The following is a 19,791-nucleotide window of genomic DNA, read 5'->3' on the forward strand; positions in this document are numbered from 1 at the left end:
CGATATTAAAAACTTTGCACAAAGAGGTTCAACCGAGCTTCATTAGGCATCGCGCCTAGAGGGTGACTGGCGCAGTCAAATAAACTTCCGGACCACGACCAAAGTTTCAATAGACCGAAGAGAGAGAGAGAGAGAGAGAACGTCTTTGGTTGCACACGGCAACATCTATATATAAAGGCAAATATCACTAGGTTATATATCAAGTTTCGAGAATACAATAATACGAAAAGTTGAGCAAAGCAATGAGGCCTCTCTATGCCTTATGAATGCCACTTTGATTGAGAATTTCAAAGCTGAAGCTGCAGCTCTCAGTGCCAATTGGATATACTACGCGCGTACTCGCTCGCGCGCAGTATCAAAAGAAGAAGCGAAAAAAAAATAAAAAATAAATACGACGAGGCAGTTTAATGGATTCTCAGCGCGCGCGAGGATGTTTGCTTGCCATCCGTAGGCGTATATAATACGCACGCATCCAGGATACGAAGAGCGCGCCCCGCGTTTGCCGTTTGAGGCGCGCGCAAATAAATGATTTGCACTCGTGCTTGGCATGCCTCGCAGCAGCTGCAACTACTACTGCTACTCGTATAATAGTTAATCGCGAGCTCTTATTTAAAGCTCGCGCGCAGCTAATCGTATTTTTGAACTTGCAGGTCACGAATTCGCCCGACACCCGCCCCCTGCTGCTAACGCTAGCGCAATAGCAGCGCCGAGCATCCTCTCTCTGATCTCGAACTAGCTTTATGATTTATTAACCCGAATGACAACTGTCGCAAATGACGCCGCATTGCAGCAGCAGCGATGTATATATTTTCGTGACTCGCATGTATATAGGCAAAATTGAAGAGCTCGTCGTCCGTCGGTTGTATATACTACTACGTATATAACGAAGACACGATCACTCGAGTGGCGCTCGAAGTAATAATGGCCGAAGCGAGCGGGGCTGATAAAACTCCCGCCCCGAGGTCCGGAGAAATCCGTCGTAGACGTCCGTTATTTTATTATATACCATCCGCACAGTAACCGCAACTTAATTTCTGGAAGCTCTGCAAAAGCTTTCAACCTCCTGCCAAGAGAGTTTTTATACTGCGCCCGCGCGCCGTCTCCCATTGAGTATCGATGTACTTGCGGACCTTGGACAAACACCTATGCGGGGTTTTATTTTATCGCAATCTCTAGAAGCTTTTTCCCTTTTATAAAAAAGAAGAGAGAGCTGAGAATCGTTGAAAGAGCTCCCGCCTTAGTGCAGCTCGAGATTTTTTTTTTATCTCCGCCCAGCTCTCGAGACTGTTTGAACAGTTAATTTTTAAGTATTGGGCAGTATAATTTTGCGCGCGAAGCATAATGGTTATGCGTCTCAATAAAGAGGAGGCAAAAACGATTCGTTTAAAGACGTCGTCTTCGCTGGAAGAAGAAGAAGGAGAAGAAAAAAAAACTCCGCTAATAAATGAGTCATTTTTTATCATATTCGTGTAGAATTAAAATTCAGTCTCCTTCAGAAATAGTGCCCTTTTAATTATTTTTAATTAAAAAATCTCTTTCTCTCGTCCGCTCGTACACGTTTCTACTGCCGCCGTCGCTGTCGCCGCTGCTGCTTGTTGCTGCTGGTTCAACAGTTCACCGCATCCTCGCATCGGTTCATTTTTCTGCCTGAGCCAGTAACACGGGCACGAGAGAATGAGAAGATGGAAAAAAGTTTCTGGCACGTCCTCCTCCTTGGGAGGAGTGTATAGCTTCTTCTTTTTTTTTTTTTTCTTCAAGTCGCGAAAATTTCCGCGCGAGCTTCGTGTATAAGACGGATATAAAAATCAAAGCTTTCATTAAAATTTTATTTACCTCTTATTTTACCGGCACGCGTATTTTTAAAAATTTAATATCGGACACTTTTTTGACCTAACATGACTCGAAATGATCGATTCCAGAAACTAAAAATACATTTTTTCGTGAAATTTTCAAAACGTCAGACTCCTCCGCATCGATCGAACGAGATGCACTCTCTTCGACCAATAATACGCAGACGATGATTTTACATTTAGAGGAGAATCCTTTCAGAACGAAAGAAATTTCATCGAGTTTATGATAATATCACGAGGCGAATTCTATTCAAGAGCTAGCTGCCCCCGCGAAGAATACCGAGCATTCTGAGGCATCTTACCCAAGAATTTAAATACCCCGGATTATTTTCGGACCGAAACTGCGAGTAACGGCGAAGTTGAAATACGGTATAATTTATAACTTCGCGAGGAGAAAAGTCATACGTTGTGTGTACGTATAGGCTTTACTGTCTCGGGGTCGGCTAGTAAATATGTTTATTTTACCCGGCCGCGTCAGGACGTAAGGAGCAATTTATACGTCAACTCATGAGCCAACTTAAGCGCGCGAAACTTTGCGTCGTGCTTCGCGTCGTGCCGTTGATTCCTAATCTGGCAGTGTATATATACTTGGCCGTCGTCATATTTTATGTTTGTCAAATTTACGGAGTTTTAAAACACACACACACAGAAACGTTTGATAAAAGTGGCAGTTAAAAAGGATCTAAGCCCCGCTGACTTTACGGTCATTCGCGCCATTAAGATCGATCTGATAAATCAATTAACATATGAAAGGCTTTCCACGACGAGCTATATGATACTGCTCTTATACTCGAAAAAGAAACACTATATACGATATGCTCGAAAATTAAATCTCCATTTCCATGAATAGTGCACATAAATATCGAGTTTTCGCGACGACGACGACGAAGAGAGCTATCTCAACGATCTCCGATATAATCTAATCAGCGCTTCGCCTATACGCTCGTATATATTATTATACCTCGTATATACAGCTCGGTGGTGGTTTTTGCCCCGCGACACATTCGAAAGTCCTCCAAGTATCATTAATTCCAGGTGTCCTGACCATTAGTTCTCGCTCGCGCATAAAACGAAATATAGCACGAGCTGCGCGGAAATAGCCCGTTTCGAAGATATTTAATCCGAGCCCGATAATTAAAGGCCATTATTTCGTTTATAAATCCTACCATATTCTTATGACGGATCTATATCTCGATTATTTTTCTAACGAGTCGCACTCGTGAATAATAACGTGGATACATACCGATGCACGGAGTATCCGCGTGTCTTCGATGATGACGATGCGATGCCAGAGCAGCAACCGCCGCTTGAGAAAAATATTTAAACGCGGCAAAAACTCGATGAAAATTTCTTGCGATTCTCAGCTGTCGGCGCGAATGAAATATAAAGTTCTCTGCGCGGAAAAGTCGGCCTTAATGCTTCACTCTCTCTCTCTTGCTCTCTTCTTTCTCTCTCTCTCTCTCTCTCATTCGAAAAAAAAAGAGAAACTTTCTAGTCATATAACCCAGTTCTCCCTCTTTCCCTCTGGTCGTCGTCGTCGTAGTCTATACGGCGCGGTGAGCGCCGAGCGCCGAGCGCGATGTGATTCAAAATGTGCGCGGGCGCGCGTGCACTCGCATTATAAGAACTTGAAGCTCTCTCTCTCTCTCTCTCTTGTTTCGCGTAACTCCGGCAAAAACTTACTGTAGAGAGATGGATGGTATATGCTTGCGCACAGAGAGAGAGAAAAAAAAATACTCCTCTCTTTTCTAGCTGTATGCAGCTGTGCAGCAGCAGCAGCTACCCCAGCGCAGTCACGATGTATATACATTTATATAAAAGACAAATGCTGGGGAAATGGTGTTTACGAATGTAAGAACTCGCCTCGAGCGTCTTTTCGCCACTTGGGATTTTTTTCAAATTTGAGCTTTTACTTATGTACTTACATATGCAGATGACGACATTTAGGTGTATACCATACACGTACGTACGTCTCTGCTGGCTGCTGCGGCTGCTGTTGCTGGCAGCTATACAGAAATGCATGTGCCATGCAAGCACGTGCTTTCTCTCTCTCGGGCTCTTTTTCTCTTTCTCGCAGTATGCGCCGACTAACTAGGACTACTGTGTTCGCGAGAGACCTACTGCTATAGCTGTACGAGGCGCATACATTATTATGATTATAAAGCTCATTACGCGTACTTTTCGCCCAACTTCTTAGTAAACACACACACACACACGAACTTCCTCTATTCACGTCTTTCTTTACATGTGCAGCGGTATTATGTATACGAGCTGCTTTGATCAATGTCTGCGAGTCGAGTGGTTTGTTGTTGTTGTTTTTTCCCTCGTTTTGAATTACTGCAATTACTTTTCTTTTTGCTAGAAATCGTCGAATTCCGCTTCTTTCGCTCGGACACCACTCGGGATAAAGTATGCCAGAGAGAGAACTCGATTACCTTTGAAGTAAAAAACTCCCTGCCGAGAGAGAGAAAGAGAGAAAATGTCGTGGGCACGAGAGAGGCAGAATTGACTCATCAAGTATTGATGGCCACCAACTGGCAGAACTTGATTGATCGAGTCGAAGAATTTTAGCTCGCGGGAGAGAGAGCTGCGAATGCAGAGGAGGAGGCCTACTATACTGCACTATGTACATCGCGAGGCTCTCTTTTACCGAGAAATCCTCGCGGAGCTCGAGACGTCGTCGCGCGCGGCGAAGTATAGTGGTGGTAGGCCTAATCGATTTGTACGCACATTATATGGTATATACGCGGGCTGTGTGCGCGCCCTTCCGTCGATGCGAATTTTCTTCGGCGCGCGGAATCGATCGCGCATGACTTCTTGGGAAAAGTATGTCATGCACCCCCGTACTTATACCACGCGTATACAGTAATACAGTAATACAGTAATTCACCGCGTCGAGGCTCGAGAGTCAGCTCGACTCGTTGAGCTGCTCGTGCAGTGTGTCCGTATATATATGTATCAGAGCGAGACTAAAATTCACGTATCGCGTATGAAATCTTATATATCTCGGTGTAATAAGTGTAACCCCTAAAGAGCGAGCAAACACTCTTATCTCTAAGGATGGAGCATGTGAACTCGCGAACGAGATTTTCGTCCCGGAATTACCATGGTTTATTTTCATAGGAGCTGCGCACGTGCAAGATGACTCGCAGTAAAATTATACTTATAAAAATCTTTAAATATACACTTTCCTATATAGATGTGAGTCAAGGACGTAACTTGGAGAGATCGTATTCATTCGATGCGAAATGGATATAGGTACAAATTAAGAATTCAACCGCGGAGTATGTATCTCTCATAAATATTCAATCGCGAGAAGTATAATACAAGGTAAAGTGAAAAATAGCGAAGATGCTGCTGCGGTCGATCTCGTGGTAAAACGGGAAATTCTCTCATGGAAACTAATACGATTCTCAGCTTGCAATTTATACGTTAGACACCTGGGCTATTGTATATAGGCCGATGCTGACCCCGAACGAACGTACGAACGAACGTGTGTTTTTTCTTGCGCGCATCATGCAGTTAAAGCTCCGAGGTACTTTCCGCTACTTTTTTTTTTTATCCGAGCTGCGCGCACACGATACCCGGGGGAATTTGATTTTCGAGGAGCTAGTATCCTTATTTTTATGTACGTTTCGGCTATTCGTCTTGTGTGGCAGCGTTGTTAAAATTACGAGCCCGCAATTCGACTCGGCGGCCCCTATACGTTCATTTACGATCAGGGCTAACTCTACGTACGGCGTATTACTTTTCGAGAGCTTACATCGTTAAGAGAGAGAGAGGTAGAAATCGAAGCCACGACGTAAAAGTCATTATAGATACGCGTGCGAGATATCACATATTCTCAACCTCGAAAATTCGCAACTCTGTATTCTCTCGATTTAATCACCGTGAATCGCAAATCCGAATGGACTTTGTTACACGAGTCCGCCGCGCGCTGCTCTATTCGATTCCACCGACGACAATGGCCCCGACGACGACGACGAGCTGGGCTAGAACCTGCGACCCAGCTGCGATGATCGTCCAAGCGTATACACGCGGCAGGTCTACAATGGTCTATATATACGGCGACACACAATGCGCGGCGCAGTTCTTGTCCGAGAGAGGTCCGAGACACGTATAATACACACGCCGCGTCCGATACACTTTTGAGCAGACACACAATCGCGATACGATCTCGGAGAATATAATAATACGAAGCGACGAGCCGACAATCCGTTTTTTTACGCACGCGCGTACACTCGTGTAAAACACAACAGTTTTCCCGGGCCAAGGCACACAACTCGAATTCGCGCGAATCTTCTTTCTTTTCTTTTTTTCGATCGAAGCAGCTCCTATGCAGTCCTCGCCAAGACTCGCTTTCCAATGCACGGCATTGTCCCAAGATCCGAACACGCTTCAGTCTCTCTACGGAATCCCGAAGCTCCGGCCAGAAATCACTGCCACGTGACTGTCTCGACTCTATACTTATTCGGACTTAGTTTTCGCGCGCTGTTCTCGAACTGCTCCGTTGAATCGGTATAGGTACAACTATTGCCACGGTTAGTCGAGCGCCGTCCGCTGGCCCGGGGACAACGAACCGATTGTCAATTATTCGACGTCTCTTTAGCCTGGGAACGGCCCAACGACTATTTGGCTATCCCACACGCCCGTAACGACTCTATTATATAACTTTCTCGTGTACCGCGTATATCACGATTTAAGCGATTCTCTTTTTCTTGCCTCGTTTTCTTGCCACGATATCCACGTGTAAACACACGAGGCGACCTTCTCTCGCCTTGGCGCGCGAAATTTCGTTGTGACCGTAAAATTGAGTTTTATACCGACACACACACACACGAGTTTACACGGATTTCACGCAGTGTAAACTGCAATTTTTATCGCGCACGTGCGAGGCAGAGTCGGTGCGGTGCATTGCCTCGCTCCGACAACGTTAAGGATTTATCCTCGCCGACTGAAAAGTTGTGTATAGCCTTCGATCTGCTTGGCTGTTAAAATTTTCAAGCGATGCGCATCCTCTTATATACATGATGCTGAATGTTGTGCGGTTCAAAAATTGCTGCCAATTTTATTTCTAATGAAAAAATATTTCCATCAACGCTTCGGCGCGATATCATCCGACCTCGATTAAAATCATAAGGTATAGAAAATCAGAATACCAAGGGGTCGATCGGGAGGGAATCCAGTCCATCTGCTGGTATGATATACGCGCCAGACTCTATAAATTATATTCACGCCGGAATCGAACGCGATCATGTCGAGGTATTTCGAATGCGGCAGCCCCTGCGCGCGCGAAAATATTTCTAATATAGGTTGGCGCGTGATTAGATTAATACTCGGCTTCCGTGCGTCAATCGGTAGTACGAGGTGTGTGCAGCGCACGTACCACACACGGACACGTGCTAGTAGGGGTGCCATCGCTGCGTGTGACCCAATTTTCAAGTGCGGTTATATATTTTGCGAAATCGACGCGCTTCGTAAAATTTCATATTTAATTCCCGAAAACGGGGTAGCCAAAAAACAACTTTGTATTAGACACGCACTCAATCGGAGGAGGAGTATAAGCAGCATCACCAACAATGTTGAAAATAATACGAGCATCGCGAGGTACACACAGCACACGCTAGGGAATATGCACACGTATATAGTTTTAGTTATATAGCGTATAACGAAAGCTCGATCGGACTAAATTGCTCTCGAAAGCTGGGCTACAGCCGCAGAGAGAAATGCCACGGGTAACATCTCTGAACTCTGCTGCTAGCTCTGCTCTCCGTATATAAGCTCGGATCCCCTTCGCGTACACATCGGAATCCGGCTGCATCGAGGCGCGTATAGGTCACGCGTATAGATAGAGGGTGAAACCACATATACGCGGGTGTACGCGTGGGACTTGTCAATTAACGTTATAAGTAAGCCGGTGTATGCAAAATGTAGGCGACGGTTAAAGGATGATCCTTAATGCACATCGTGTGATTTGTAATGTGGGTAAATAAAAAATAAGAGACAGTTGCTCGTTAGCAAGGACTAAATATACGCAAGTTTCCTTATTATTAAAAAGGCCAAGTGGTCGTCGTCTAGCTCGGCTTACAATCTTCTCTCTCTCGCAATTCTCTCAATACGATACAGTGCACAGACGACGGAGCCTCGAAAGAACAAAAGGCGGGGGGGAGGTTGGGCCCGACTCTCGTCTTTCTCCCTCGCGCAGCTTCTTATTGTTTTGCCCAAGAGAGAGAGAGAGATGTTTGAGTCTATATAGAGGTCGGCACTGGAGCTGTTGCCATTGTGTCGAGATTTTTTTTTCTCTCGTGTCTTGCCTTGCCCGCGCTGACGTAAATGCGGATGATCTTGATTTATATGCGTCGCGCAAGCGAGCGAGCAAGTACACGAAGCAAATTTTTTTCGGGTTCCAAGACGAGAATCTCAGCAGCGCAGGGAACTTTTAATATCGCAAAGATTGATCGCGTACCCATGAGCTGTTGTGAATTAATTCCTGCCGCGCGTATTATTTTCGGAACGGATGTATAGGATACGAAAATACGGTGCATGTAACGAGGGCAACTTAATAATAATATTGAAATAGCCACGATCGCGAGGACGAGACGTACACACACACATACAGAGTTTATGATTGAATAACTGATCGTGTTTCAATAGACTTTGTGCCCTTATTGCAAAAAAAAATAGATCGAGTGAAGATTTCGAGTCCTATGTTTGCATGTATACGATATGTTTGTTGTATGCAGGAAACACGAAGTACACTTCGAAGTTTCTATGAATTACTTACGATTTACATCATACACGTTCCTAATGTAATATTATAGATTTGCATTGAGGTGCATATCTGCGATGATAAATTAATTATACGCTTGCGGCTCTAGTGCATTTAAATGGTATATGACACTCGGTCGAGCACCGGGTTATGAATATTTAAATGCATTACTTATTGATGCATGAAAATAAAAATAGAACGTTTTTTTGTGTTTTTTTTCTCTCTCTCTCTCTCTTTGCAGAACAACACATGACTTCTTTATTATGTACATTCGTAGTTTACTATCTAGTAAATTTAATCGAAATTCGTTTTATTTCGGAGCAATGCGTTATTCAAACGTAAGAATATGTAATTATTCGTACAATTAGTTTCGCTTTGATTTTCTCGTAAAACCACGACATCAAAATGTTAAATCTCGTACGATGTCTGAGGTGCAGAAAACGGACTGATACCTTGTTTCGAACGAGCGCGGATGTATATAATGATTAGTGAGCGCGCGGCGTTTCATGTTCGAAGCGAAACTGCTGCTCGTTTTAATGATACAATGGGGCGAGCCCATGAATAAACTACGAGCTTTAGCGGCAGAAAAAAAGAACACGCTTACTCCGAGGAGCAGCACGGCATACGTGTGTGTGTGTTCGAGCCGACTCATGAAAAATTAATTTTTTTTTTCCAACATCTACATCTACGGCATTGTTTTTTTTCAAATTAAAAGTATACCCTTGTATCGAGCGCGAAGTAAATATTTTAAATCGCTTATGAGTGGCTTAAACATTGTGACTAGTTTATAAACAATAAGATTCATTTGACAAAAAATAAATATAACGACGTTTCTTAAATAATTTATTAATTGAGCACAGTTATATGCTTAATATACTTATAATGCCAGAATTTAGCTGTATATTTATCGAAGCAAGTTGCTAATTTCGAAATCGTTACGCTTGCAGGTATCAAAACTGATGCAGCACAGGGACAGGCCGTTTCGATGCGATCGGAATCCAGGAGTGCTCGCACGAGTCGGCCAGGGTGTGAATCTCGCCGTGGAGAGGTTCGTGACCGTGGCCGAGACCATAGCCGACGACAATCCCGACGTCAAGCAGGACATGTACGAGGCCTGCAAGGAAGCAAGGGTCGCTGGTATGATCACTTTAACTTTATTTAAAATAAAAAGCATGTCGAGTCGAGTTGAATAAAATTAAGCTTATTCTTATCCCTTGAACTTTACTTATTTACTCACTTACTTTTTTCATGAACGGGTAGTGAAAATTGATGTGTTGGCCATCTAGCGGTAACACGTCTAACGTCGTTTACATCAATAACTTCGGTGATTGGGATCTCGATAAACAGAAAAAAAAGCGAAGCTTGCTTTTTCGCAAAAACTTGTGCGTTAATAAATCAAAATTTTTTCGGTTAACTCAAAATACAGAAAAAAAAACCATCAGTGTTAAAATTACAGGCAGGGCCGTGATTCATGATACGGCTCGTAAAAAGATACGCGTATACACACACGCAGCCCGAGGAGTCATAATATGGGTTAGAGAATATTCATTGTCCATATGAATAAGCACAGAAGCTTTCAAATAAAGCTTTATGATCTCGTAATTCATGCCCCCGTACCTAAGCGAACGCTTGTGTGCCTGTTTTACAATAAACGTAATATCGCGCTTGCGAATCCCTCGCCCCGTTGTTTTAAATCTTCAACCCCCCGAACGAGCCGGAACGCAGATGGTCGCGTCTAGATAATAAAAGTTTCTCGTTCTATATACGTTTTTGCGTAATAGGTCGTATTTTTACGCGTGATTGAGTCGAGCTTAATTTTGAGAAGCTCTTTTTTTCGAGCCCCGAATATTACTCCAAAATGTAAAGCGACTTATTTCTTGAGTAATGTAGCGGTTTGAAAGTGTTGTACGTGGGTAAAATATGCTGATAATTTATCATGCGTGTACCCGCAAAATCTAAATTTTTAAATTACACCTGGTATGTAACATCTGGCCATTATTTATTTCTCGAGCGAGTTTCAAATCATAAATTAAATTCAAACCACTGAATGAGTTGGTGAATTATGTTTAATGAAGAGATATAAACGTTTTATATCTATCATTGATGTGACGCAAAAATTTTAAATCAATACTTCTGCATAATTTTTTAAATTTAACTAAAATTTAAAGATCGTAGAAAAGAAAAGAAGAGTAAAATTTGATTAATAAAGAATAAATTGATTCAGAGGCGGCTTCAGTAGGTCTCTCATTACTGCAAATGCAAATACATCAACCCTTTCAGACTCGAAAATAAGCAAATATTCTTCTTCTTCTTCCTCTTCCTCTTGTTTCTCGTTGACTTCTGCAGTGCAGCTGCCAATAATGCGTAAAACGAAAGAGGCGTTCGCGCTCGGCGCTCTGTATTCGCTTGATTGTCCATGCACAATTTGGCTCAAAGTTACTCTCGCGCGCGCAAACTGAATTTACCCCGCCGGCGAAGTAAATGCAACAGCTGTGTACTGCACCTTGGAAGGAACTTTGCGCTTGGCGCGCAGCCGTCAGCGGCAGCAGCAGCAGCAGTAACAGCAGCGGTATATCGTATTTAATAAAAATGAAAGTTTCGAATTCCGCGGACTTTATATTTTTTTCTGCACCGAGTGTAGTAACCTCCGACTTCTCCAAGATTTTTAAAACTCGTTCAACGATTCTCCATTTCTTTGACCTCTTCATTTGCGACGAATCGCGAATTAAGAGAGGTAAAGTGCGAAATAATACCTATCATCTCTTTTCTCACGCACTTCCTGTCTTATTAGAGTTGTCCGTCGTACAATATAAAATTGCTTTAACGAATCGTATAAAAGTGTATTTATTTTATTGAAGTTCGTTAATTAAATTTATTTATCCGCGAGCCGTAATTTAAAACTCTTAATGAATTTTTACTTTGACGCCGCATCTTAATACAATTTGCTCTGCAGTACGTATACGCGTATACGGCTTTAATGTCTAAACCGCATACAATTTAACGCTCGATAAAGTTACACTCTCGGCTACATCTCGACTTATCGGCAACAGTACATAGGCAACAACGAAAAAAAAAAAAGAGAAACGAATAGAAAAAAAATGTTCTAAGCAGCGCTGCTGCTGCTGGCAAATACAAACTTTTAAATCAAATTATGTACTACTACTACACTATCGACATCTCTCCAACTCGGCAAATATATATCGATTCGACGAGTGTTCGGGTACAGGCCCTGCATCTAAACTACTTGTGACGCTTCCGTGTATATACGCGCTACAATCACAGTTATAGCGATGTAACTACGCGACAATCGCAGCATAGGACGATTTGGCCGGAATTATAATCCTGGGCGCAGGGCGAGAAAGAAGGAATCAAGGCACACGCGCGCAGGGCTGGGCTGAAACACTCAAACTTTTTAATTTCTTCCACTTTGTAATCACTCTTGGGCGAATTACCCACCCCGGAAAGTTTATAATAGCATTTAGTCGCGTAAAATAAAGGCATCGAGTTAACAGGCATATACGCGCGACGCGCAGAGGCTTTTTGTACCCTATACTCTACTCTCTCTCTCTCTGTCTCTTTGCCGCGAGAAAGTTTCGCGCGAAATATATATATGTACAGGAATCCAGCGCTAGGCTAGAGCTAGAAAGTTTAAAACCTAATCCGTGGAGCGTGTAGATAGTGTCCTCTCTCTACGCGCACACACGCATCTTAGGTGACGTTGAGAGAGGTCACTGGTCGCCCATGGCACCCGCACCACTGCTGCTCTCTGATACAAGCCCCGGCGTAATATGCTCGTCTAGAGTGCAATAACGCCCCCGCACACACGTACACACGTACGCACGAGACGACGACGAGAGACGACGACGAGGCCTTTCGCGTAATTAACCGAAATGGCCATTCTCGTATATATACATACGCGTGTGTCGCTGCTGCAGACCGTGTGTAGTACGTGCGGGACGTGTGAATGCATTAAGAGGATAACAAAGGTGCACTGCTCGGCGTAATATATATACATATACAGCATCTATGCACTGTACGTGCGAGCGTGTTTGTTGCAGCTAAACGCGTGCGGATTTATCGATTGCTGCTGCTGCTGCTGCTGCTGCTGCTGCTGCTGTGCGGCGCAATGTGTTGGGCGCGGGAAAAACTATATACGTGTACACAGTGAAAAGCTAGCGCGAGGAAAAATTAGCAGCACCGGTGTGGTGCGGCGGTGGTGGTGCGACGCTTGCGAGCCACGAGAGCTGCGTGACTCGATTTCTAAAAAGCTTCCGCAGTCTAATTACCGGGCAATTTTCACTTTCAAATTATTAAAGGGTAATTATAGGCACTTGGTGTATATATATGGAAACCTCTATGTATACGCTTCGAAAGCTGCTGCTGCCGCTGTGGCTGCGCGCGGATGGGTGATTCTGCGACGCGCCTCGATATTCGCAGCTGCATAAGTTTGTAACCGTCAATCATTCGATCAATGGATCACTAACAAGCTCAACTTTGCACCCCTTCTCCCCCCTTAATTATTATATATTTTTCGAGTCATTTAAAGCTGAAGAAGAAGAAGAAGAAGAAGGAAAAAAAAAGTTATTTCCCGTGCGCTATTAGGGGTGCCACACGCGCGCGCCTCGGTTAAGCCGCGCGGCGCACAGAGAGCTCGGGCGAACTTTCTCGCGGGTGGCTAGCTCTCTAGCAGCGCATTATACTTCTTAGAAAATTGTTAAATCTCTTTTTCTTTTTCATTCGAAAATAAGACGGAGAGAAAAAAACGAGGAACGTCAAGCGCTTTGTATGTTTTTCTCTCAGTCACCCTCATCGCTTCTTCTCCTTCCTACTTACTTCTTCCCTTTTTTTTTTTTTTTAGTATTTTTTTTATAGAGAGAGAGAAGAAACCCAGCTCTCACACTCGCGCACAATTGGACGGAAACCTTCAAAAGTCTACGTGAAAAAAATATATAAAAAAAATGAAGAAGAAGAAGAAAGTTCTGAATAAGGGAAAAAAGCTCATAGACGACGCGCACCTTTCAAAGGATCGCACGGCGCGCAGCTCGATTTCCCCTTTGTCTTTTTTATATTTATACTCTTTGCATCTCATTATAATTTTTTTTGAAAGCGATCCTCGAAGGAATTTCTCACTCGCTCGCTCGCACGTCGTCGGCGCATTACACATACATACGTTTATATATATCGAGTGCGCACCGCTTGATATTATACGCCAACCCGAACGCGACGACGTGGCGCGCGCAAACGTTTATCGCGCGCGAAAGGACTGCCAAACGCAAATAATATACGTATAATGGAGGTCGTTCTTTTTGCGAAAAGTGAAGAGCGGGTTTTCCGCGCGTTGAAAGCGCGCCGCGCTTGCAGCTGTAATTATATTAATGAAAAATTAGAGCAGCGCGTAATGTGGGGCAACTGCTGCCGCCGCTGCTACTGTCGGTTCCTTTTCGTTTAATAATTGTGCAGCAACGGCAGCAACCTCTCGGTGACGCAACGCGCGTCAAAATAATCAAAAGCTCCGACGTTTGCGCCGCTGAACGGGTAAAAATTATTCTACTTTATTTGGTCTTTCAATGAAAATAATTAACTTTGTCGCTGCCCGCGTGCCCCCCACGTGTTCTCTCTCTCTTGTGCATTTGTATGAAAACCGGTGCGCGCGTGGCATTAATATGCATGGCGAAATTGCTCGTGCCAAAATTCGTATATACTCGCTGCCTCGCCGATGCCAGCGGCAGCAAAGTCGGTAATTCGTAGTAGCGAATATCATAGATCAATTATATCATTTTTATCGAGTCCCGCACATCTTGCTGCGCAGCTCGTAGATTTCGAATTTGAATCTCGAGCCGTTTAATTAACGCTCAAATTTAATTTTTAATGGACCTTTGATATCCGAGATTAAATAAGAACGTCTTTTATTTTTGTTTATACGTATTATATACGTATCGCGCGGCTCTTTTTTACGAATAAATGTTTTCATAAAAATTTTATACGGGCTCTCCTTTCCCTTTGTGTGTACATTACATCAGCTTCCAGCAGCAGCAGCAGCAGCGTATATATACCAGCATCAAAGGAGCAATATCGCAAAAGTGTCAATGAATATTACATTACTTTCATAATGAACGTTTTTAATAAATACATGCTGCGCGAAATTTTCCCCAAGAAGCGAGTAAAAGCTCGACTTTGAAAATATACACTCACACACACACGGAGCGAGTATAATAACGATCGTTTTCGACGACGTAGTCAGTCTCGTATATATGCAGGTGTAGCAGCAGCAGCAGCTTTGGCCCTCTGTCTCTTTCTCTCTATATTACTGTATCTATCCAGGCGTGCATGAATCTGATAGTACGTAGTTCATCTCTTGGACTACATGCAGTATAGCTGCTAGTCGTCGTCGAAGCTAACATCACACACACGAGGGCCGTCTAGTATTTCATAATCTACATTTTATCCCACGTGTGAGCTATACCGTACGCTCGAAAGATTTGCTCGCAGCTGCACACTAGATATATATGCAGCGTTATATATGCGCTGCACACTCGCTGTCTATGTCTGTGTGTGTGTGTGTGTGTACTTTGAACCGGCGAATGACGAATTGAAAGACACCCCCAGTGCCGTTTTCGCCGCGGTGCAGTAGCGGCAAAAAAAAAATCAGTCTCTATATATAAAATGTGACGCGCGCTGCAAAAAATGGTTCGAGTTCGCTTTTTGCGCGCTGCACCGAGCGACGACAACTGCCTGATGCACTACTACTACTATCGGTCTATCGGGTATTACACACGCACGCACACACATCTACAAGTATAAAGTGAATTTTTTGCGATGCGATACTGCTGCTGCTGTCGTTTTTTTTCTTTTTATTCTATCTGTTTTATTCCGATAGGTGACGAAGGATATGCCACGGCCCAGGATGTGTTGATTGAAACTTTGATTGAGACATAGCGCCTGGGGATATGTACTCGCGTCTCTAGAATTTATTTCGCAAGAGGCAATTTCCAAAAAGTACAGAGTTGAGCGTTTTGGGGTCACAGAAATGTCTGTGTGTGTGTATGTGTACCAACGACAAAATCTGGATGACGCGCAGCGTGGGTGGAGGAAAATAGCTTTTTCGCGGAGCAGATCGTCTCTCGACAAAAATTGTATTTTCGCTAGCGCGGGAATTACATAAGGACGTTACGACGAATGAAAATGGAAAATATGCAAGCTCCTCGTCGGTGCGCTGTTTTTTGCATCGAGTTCGGGTGGCTTCCGCGCGCCCGTAAATATTCTCGCGCGTCGCACACGTGTAATCGCAAAGATACATAAATACATCCCTCGTGCAGCCATCCCCCATCGCGTACACACACGAGTGAGAAAACATTTCTTTACATCATTTTTTGAATACGTAAACGCGTAAGCGCGCGAAGCGTTATAACGTTAAAAGAAAAAAAGAAGAATTTCGAGGCCTCGTTTAATGGCACTCGCAGCAATCCCTGAATGCAGCTGAGAGAGAGAGAGAGAGAGGCCGCAGAAAGAAAAAAAAAGAAAGCGAAAAAATGAACGAAATGGCTCCGCGGCGGCATGCGACACACACACACACGCACGCGCATGTGACACGTACATGAAAGAATTGCAAACGAAATGGGTTAACAGACTGTGAGTAAGCAATTTCATACACTCCAATATGCCACCGCTGCTGCTGCTGCTGCTGCTCCTCGTCGTCGTCGCAGTCGTCGCAGTGTGCGCGAGCTTGCAGTATATATGCGTGTATAGTACTGTACTATACTGGCGCGAGAGCTTGCACATGTGCGCGCGATGGCTTTTGCGCGCGGCTCCGTGTATTCGTACCCCAATTAACTGACGTATAACGTACACACACAGACACCGTCGCTGCCGCTGTTTACACATTATCTATATATCAGCAGGGCAATATTTTCCTCGTTTTCAGCAGCAAATTCGCAGCGAAAATTACTATTTCATAAAGTTGCTTTTCGAGTCGTTCGTCTTTTTTTCTTTTTTTTTTTTGGAGTGCCCTTGATTGATTCGATATTTATCCTATCATCGCGTTGCCGTGAAAAAAAAATCAACGACCGCACGAACGAGTGATTTTTGAATAATTTGCCGAGCGTATAGTATAGTACATCACCGCGCTACGTGATGCGCCCGCCCCCCGTATGGGATTCGAAATTCCCAGCGTCCAGCGCAGCCGAGTATTTGCCGCTAGTATAGCCAGCGCGCGCGCTAAAAAATTGAATTACAAAATCCAACGGACCGGGGAGAGGACGAATAAGTTCATTGCCGCGTGAACGGAAAAAGAAACGACGACGACAAAATAAACTAGAAAATTCGGGACGGAATATAGATTCGCTTCCCCCGTTTTTTATATTCATTCATTTTGTCAAACATATTTATTTTCGGTGGCCCGAGCGTTACAAGAGGTTTACGTACACAAACGCATTATTTCTATTTGTTTTAGCCTCGACGCAAGCGCGTGTGTATGTATATACGTTGTATATGTTTTGCGGGAAGCGGAGCTTTTGTCTCAATATGCAAAAACCCGCTTACGTATGGATGTTCGAATTTACGTAAGTGAAAATTTGAATAAATGCACTACGTGCCACGCGCGAGAGTTTATACGTACACATACACGCGCAAGCAACAACAAAGTCGCGTTTGTCAATAAATAATGCGCCGCAACGCTTCCTTCTCCCCCCCCCCCCCCNNNCCCCCCCCCCCCCCTTATATAGTGTATAGCCCTATGTGCTTGCAAGCTGCAACGTAACTAATATGCTTATTGGTTTTTAAACGAGAGAAACGGTGTGTGCCGGCGTTATATTTTTAGCGGATGTGCTGCACTGCACACACACACGTTCTGGGTATTGTGTATATCGGAAAAACAGGCGAACGTTTTCTATTCATCTTCCGCCGTGTGTGTGTGTCTTTTTTTTCGTGCACGTATAGGTACGTATTTTGTTATCTATATGGGATGCGGAACGCATTGATTATATCCATCGCGATGTAGCAGTTATTGCACGTCCCTTGGAATATGTTTTTAGATAAATAAGAGTCTCGCGCGAGTTTTTTAAGATACATATACTCCAAAGTCGGTCAAAGGGCTTTCGCTTTAATCATCGTAAAATTAGCATATTTTTTTTTTTACGGATGGAATAATTCTCGTCAAAAAAAAAAAGTATCGCGCGGTAAATCACAATTTCGATTTCGCGAAACGAGGATAACGCCGAAGAATATTTATTAAAAAATTTGCAAGCTTCGTCGATAAATTTCATCGGATGAAGTTCGCTGCTGCTGCTGCAACTGCTGCTGTGGCTGCTGCTGCTGCTATTTTTGTCCTCCTGTTGGGTATTAGCAGCAGGAGAGGGAAGTAATGACGATATAATGCAAAGGGCATTAATCATAATTTGTGTTAGGATTCTCGGTACAGCGAGTGACCGGAAGGCGTATTCCGTATTACCCTCCCGCGATCAATTGATTGGTTGCTTATTGATTTTTCACTACTGATCTACTTTCCGAGTTATCTCGGTAAACTCGTTCGTTATTAATTTTAAATTGGACATGTATTTCGAGTTGATTTACCAATTAATTTGCCAAAGTTGCGATCGCAAGTGAATTAATTGAGATTTTCCGTTCGGCGGGCCGTAATTTAGGCGAAAAGCATGTTTACGCACCGTACGACAATAATATTATGTATCTATTTACAGAAGGTGTTCCATTTTGATTGTGGCCAGCTGTCATTCATTTTTTCCTTATATAGTAACTTCCAGACTTTTTTCTGCTTGAGAGTTCGTAATACGCCATCTAGGAATAAATTTAAAACTAAAAATAATTACAAGAACCAAGTATTATTTGTTTTGAAAAAAATATTTCATAGAATTTATCAAATTTTGATGTAATGTCTTACGAATATTTCTTTTCGAATTTTATTTTACATATGTTTATAATTTTTGTATGAATAAATTCAAGTTAATAATCACCTTCCATAGATATTTTTTATTGACACAACACAACATAAACATTTTACACGAAAAATCTCGAGCAAAGTAATTTATTCATAAAAACATAAAAAAAACACAAAACTTCAGATAAAATAAAAGTTGCCCGTAAACCATAACCTTCGAGACGAAAAATTTCTATTATTCAGACTTCTTTGAACTTGCCACTTTCATGCTTTTATCCTTGTGAAAAGATGCTTCAACTTAGTTTTGCAGCGACAAGTTTGCTTTTCTAATTTACGCGATCGTATTCGCATTATCAAAGGAGACAAAAAAAATTATTGATACTGCGTGGCTAAGAGCCAAAAAGCTAAGCGCATGAACTTCTTCTCTATATGGTTTATTTACACAATGTTCGTTGAAGATTGGAGAAATTTTCCGAAAAATTTGGAACGAAAAATTTCACCAAATATGAAAAAAAATATTTGAGAGGCCTGGTAACTCCGTATACCTGTTCATTTTTCAGACTCATTCCAAGTTGAAAAAAGTCGTATCTATTACTGAGAATTGCGCGAGAGTATGGAGTACGCCAAACATGCTATAGGGGTGGTGCGGCATATACATGTGTACGAGATCGATTTATTTACACGATGTTTTTTATGTGAACTGTCAGGAGTTTTTGAGTACTTAGTTTTAAAAGGCCGAAAAAATTGCTCGAAGTCATCTTCGTCAAGTTAGGATTTTTAATTGCTTCGAATTCTCGTTTGAAAAATGTATAAACAGATAATCGGTAACTTAATTGTAAACAATACAATCATAAACGATTTTGACATTGTCCCTTGACACACTGATCATATTTGTCGTAAAAACAAATTAGTTTGTATGTTGTCTTTCATAATTGTACAAGCCATAATATCAAAACGTAAATTTTACTCAATTAATTTCCGTCACACTAAGAAGGCTACATCGTTAAATTTAGGCACAAAAATGGATAAAAGTGAGAAAAAATCCGAGGAAGTTGTCTCAAAAGATAATTTAAATAAACATGACATGGCATTTTTTCTAATCCGCCGCTGCATACTGATACGAATGGTGAACTGCTCAATTTAATATCGAAAATCAACCTTGTCATAAAACTTTCTCACAAATAATGAATTAATAAACGGGTCTGAGAAAGAGGTTACTGGGTCCAAAAACGTTTACCTTAATAATTCACGCGACTCACTAATTCAAACGCGTGTCAATGCAA

The 19,791-nt window shown here is 42.7% G+C and overlaps 1 protein-coding gene across 2 annotated transcripts in view; it reads left to right on the forward strand.

Moving 5' to 3' along the window:
• The window catches only part of LOC106652908 (alpha-catulin), a 93,471-nt gene that overhangs the window by 54,779 nt on the left and 18,901 nt on the right, over window positions 1-19,791 (forward strand). For both annotated transcript variants that reach the window (XM_014372075.2, XM_014372076.2), the window contains exon 2: window positions 9,567-9,756. In XM_014372075.2, the coding sequence (XP_014227561.1) occupies window positions 9,567-9,756 (190 nt within the window). The remainder of the gene's footprint in view (window positions 1-9,566; window positions 9,757-19,791) is intronic.

Source organism: Trichogramma pretiosum, unplaced genomic scaffold, assembly GCF_000599845.2.
Source record: "Trichogramma pretiosum strain Unisexual culture from Peru unplaced genomic scaffold, Tpre_2.0 scaffold58, whole genome shotgun sequence".
Lineage (NCBI taxonomy): Eukaryota > Metazoa > Arthropoda > Insecta > Hymenoptera > Trichogrammatidae > Trichogramma > Trichogramma pretiosum.